At 45.8% G+C, this 4,065-nt stretch overlaps 1 protein-coding gene across 1 annotated transcript in view; it reads left to right on the forward strand.

Moving 5' to 3' along the window:
- The window catches only part of LOC111821092 (AF4/FMR2 family member 3-like), a 6,656-nt gene extending 2,597 nt beyond the window's left edge, over window positions 1-4,059 (forward strand). The window contains exon 3 of the mRNA XM_023734029.1: window positions 1,013-4,059. Within this exon, the coding sequence (XP_023589797.1) occupies window positions 1,013-1,134 (122 nt within the window). The 3' untranslated portion in view covers window positions 1,135-4,059. The remainder of the gene's footprint in view (window positions 1-1,012) is intronic.
- Window positions 4,060-4,065: the final 6 nt, after the last annotated feature.

Genomic DNA, 4,065 nt, shown 5'->3' on the forward strand with positions numbered 1-4,065 from the left:
TGTCCAGGGCAGACTCAGCATTGCTTCCCCCAGACCTGCTCCTCCCCTCCTGCTCTGCTCCTGGATTCCTGCCATGGCACCTGGGACTGGAGTCTGCCCTGCCTCTCCCCGCTTCCCAGAAGGACTTCATCTGACGTGTAGTAGGAGCACCTTTGAAAACCTCTCCCAGACACTTACGTTCAAGGAGTGCTACTCAGCGGTACACCTGTGACAGCATAGCAACTGGATTGCTTCAGTCGGGAAGGGGTCCCTATCAGCCGTCATACTGGGATCTTGGAGAGCAGACCCCATGCAGTATTCATCTTTGCGTCTTGCCCTACTACCACCCGTCTGCACCCAGCAGAGCGTCTTGGCATGTAATAAATGGTTATTGGAAGGAAAACATGCCCCCCAGGAAACCCAGAGTGTTCCCAGACACTGGAAGGTGACGTCAGTGGAGATGTTTCAGGATCTGTCTCTGATTTGCCCCTGGAGCCTCCCACCTTGGGCTCATTCCAGGGGCTCCATGCATGGCCGCCCTTGATTACAGCTTATGGGATGACAGAGCCACATTCCACATTCAGAGCAGAAGGCTCCACTGCACTGGGACAATGGCGTCTGAGGAGATGGATTTTCTTTGCTATTTGGTTAAAAAGCCCATTAATGTCGAGTCAATTCTGACTCATAGCAACCCTAGAGGACAGAGTAGAACTGCCCTATAGGGTTTCCAAGGTGGATTCAAACCACTGACCTTTTGGTTAGCAGCCGAGCTCTTAACCACTGCGCCACCAGGGCTCCATTAAGTAAATGCTATTTATTTGAATTGGAAATGGCCAATAGAGTGATCTATTTGGATATAGGATGAGTTCACCACCTTTAGCTTTCATTTTTGCAATTTGAGGCTGAAGTCACGTGGTGGGACAAACAACGCTTGATTAGATAGAAGCCACAAGTAGAATTTGCTCTCAAGTCAGTAGCTCAAGGTAGCATAATTAGCATACGGGCCACTTTAACACCTCTCTCTGTACCCTAGAATTCTTCAATGACCTGGATCTGCTGATGGGGCCTGTCACCCTGCACAGCAGCATGGAGCACCTCGTCCAGTACTCCCAGCAGGGCCTGCACTGGCTGCGGAACAGCACCCAGCTGTCATAGGGACCTCACCCTTGAGCCAGCTTGTGCTCTCATCTCCATGGACAACTCAGTGTTCCTGGAAACTGTGCTGCTGAAGTTCTCGGCCACAGCATTTGTCGAACCACGGTGAACATTTCCTCAGCATCGAGCAATGGCCTTTGCCCCAGGGCACGTGTGTTTGTAGGTGTGGATGTATGAGAAGCTGCCCGTGTGTACGTTTAAGATACACAGCTCTTCAGGACACATCTTCTTTGTCTGGTTTCCATAATCTTCAACTAGACAAAGTGATCAGAGGTTTCTGATTAGAAGAGTTACACACACACACACGCACACACACACACAATCACACACACACACTTTCTACTCCAATGCTAAAGCACGACTTCTTAGAAAACTCAACCAAAATCTCATGGGTTGGTGAGCCAGGTGCAATACAGCACACCAAAAGCTTGACTGCCAGTTAAGATGAACCTAGCTTTTAGATGATTGATCTCTTTCAGTATTAATATACTATTTCCCAGTTATTTTTTGATTGGTGTGTATTAATGGGTAATGGAATAATGGAAAGAAGTCAGTTATTTTTGTGCCAGGAGTTCAACAGATTGCCTGTTACCAAATACCCTGTCCTCCTTCTAATGCCCCACCGTCAATCCAAATTTATTATCAGCTAAACACATAACAAGCAAATGGATCAGCCCCCACAAGCCTTGCCTGACCCGCCCCCGAATTCGCTGGAAGATGGCACTGAGAGTTGGTAAAAACCCAGTGTCTCTGAAAGTTAACAAACATTCAAGCGGTGATTGTGTTTTGGCGCTCAGTTAAAAATTGAAACCGTTTGCATGTCTGACAACAGACCCAGCCAGCACATGCATTTCTTCTTCTTCCTGCCACTGTGACAAAGTGACGTTCGAGCCACGTGGCATTTGTGGGCCAATATTTTTCAAGTCTTTTCTTTCCACAGTACTTTTCTTACAAGTTTCCTTGGCCAAGTTAGGACATTGCCTGAAGTGTCCCTTCACTAGGAGTCGGTGCCTGTTGCTTACCAGCCTGAGAACGCTTTGCTGTCTTAGTACCGTGCGATGCTCTCGCTCTTCCTGCAGGATGTACCGCTGCAGGCCTTTACTGCGTTTGGATTTGGGGGATCTTTTTCCGGCTTTGATTAGCAAGCTGCTGACTGTGCAGAGGAGCGCTGTTTCGGCGTCGGTCACAATCCTGTCTTGGGGCAGCAACGACCCCAGCATCCTGCTTAAATTCTGCGCATCTGGTGTGTTGACTTCTTGTCCCTGGTTCTTTCCTTTTCTTTTCCTCAAGATTACATTTTCATGTTTTGACATTTCATTTTGTTTGTAGTTTCTCTTGGAACCTTATTTCTAGTGTCCTGTCATGTCCTAAATTTAGTCTCCTTGTCAAGTATGTTTAGATGTGAAAATATTGGGAAAAAGAGAAGGATTCCAGAAAAAGAAAATATACCTTGCCACACTTTAAAAAGAATAACGTCCTCGAGGCCTCTCACTTGATGAAATTGTATCAGGACGGTCTGAGAAAGACAGGTGATGCGGTATGCGGGACAGCCCCTTTCTCGAGGTGTTAGTGACACAAAGTAGCCCTAACAGATGTTGACGTATGCTCTCACTGACGTTCTTACTGCTTTGGTGGCAGTGTTAACGTTGTGGTCAGCCGGATCTCTAGGTGGACAGTAAGATTGCTATAATTCCTTAGCTCTAAGCACTGACTTGGAAACCCTGGTGGTGTCGTGGTTAAGAGCTACAGCTGTTAACCAGAAGGTCGGCAGTTCAAATCCACCAGGCGCTCCTTGGAAACTCTATGGGACAGTAGGGTCACCATGAGTCGGAATCAACTCAACAGCAGAGGGTTTGGATTTTTTAAGCACTGACTCAAAACTACAAATGACCAAATAACTTTGTTGACTGAAAATTAATTTTAAATGAGCAAGTGAAGGGCTTGTTAAATTTGCATTTGGCTTTAGCCTTCAAGAATTCTGGAAATACTGGCAGTATTTCCATTTTATATTTATCCTGCTGAAGCGCTCTCACTAATTGAGGACGGATTTCATAATCCATTCCTATGCTGGAAATGTGACTCTAACTTAAATTTTTTTTTTGAAGGACTGAGACTTAGTTCTGTTTACTTGGTGAATTCTGAAGATGACATGTTCAAACTCCCATGAAGGAGTAACCCGCGGGGTCCATCACGCATTCCCGGGTGCCTTTCTGGTCTTGCTCATCTTTAAAGTTGGAGGATTTGTTGTAGCATCTACGTGGCGTGCTTGCACCGTTACCCACCGAGCACACGGGTGGTCTCCGGCCGACTGTGCCGGCAGTTTTTCTTGTCGGTGTTTCCCAGCCAAGCTTCTTGAAACTGGTCGTTTGGGGGATGGTCAGAGCATTCTGTCACCACCTCTGGTTTCCTGTCACCTGTCACTATCTCTTGTTTCATGTGTGGAGCATGTGAGGACGCAAGTTTTTGCTTGGTCTGGTGAATAGATGATTTTGGCAAGGAACCACCTTCTGATGGCTGCTTGTGAAAGTCACCCATAACTCGCCCCTTTTATTTAGTTTTGTTCAAAGTCGAAACATCTTTCCTGTGTTTTCGGATTATAAAAGTAATACATGCTCATTGTAGAGATTCAAACAATTCAGAAATGTATGAAGTAGAAAGTCTAAGTCCCCAATGGTCCCATCCCCCTAGACAACCACTGCCCACAGTTGGATATCTATCCTTCCAGAGATGTTTCCCTTGAAACCTGTAACTTTTGTTATCATTTCTTTCTATTTGAAGACTTATTCTTTCCTCAGAAATTCAACATGATCTTAACTGACCTTGTCCTTCCATGACTGGAATGGATGTCTCCCTTTATCACAATGCTAGAATTATCTTTGAAGGCGAGTAACCAACTATATTCCAGATCAAAATTTGGCATTTATTACTACT

This window comes from Trichechus manatus, unplaced genomic scaffold (genome assembly GCF_000243295.1).
Source record: "Trichechus manatus latirostris isolate Lorelei unplaced genomic scaffold, TriManLat1.0 scaffold00004, whole genome shotgun sequence".
Classification (NCBI taxonomy): Eukaryota; Metazoa; Chordata; class Mammalia; order Sirenia; family Trichechidae; genus Trichechus; species Trichechus manatus.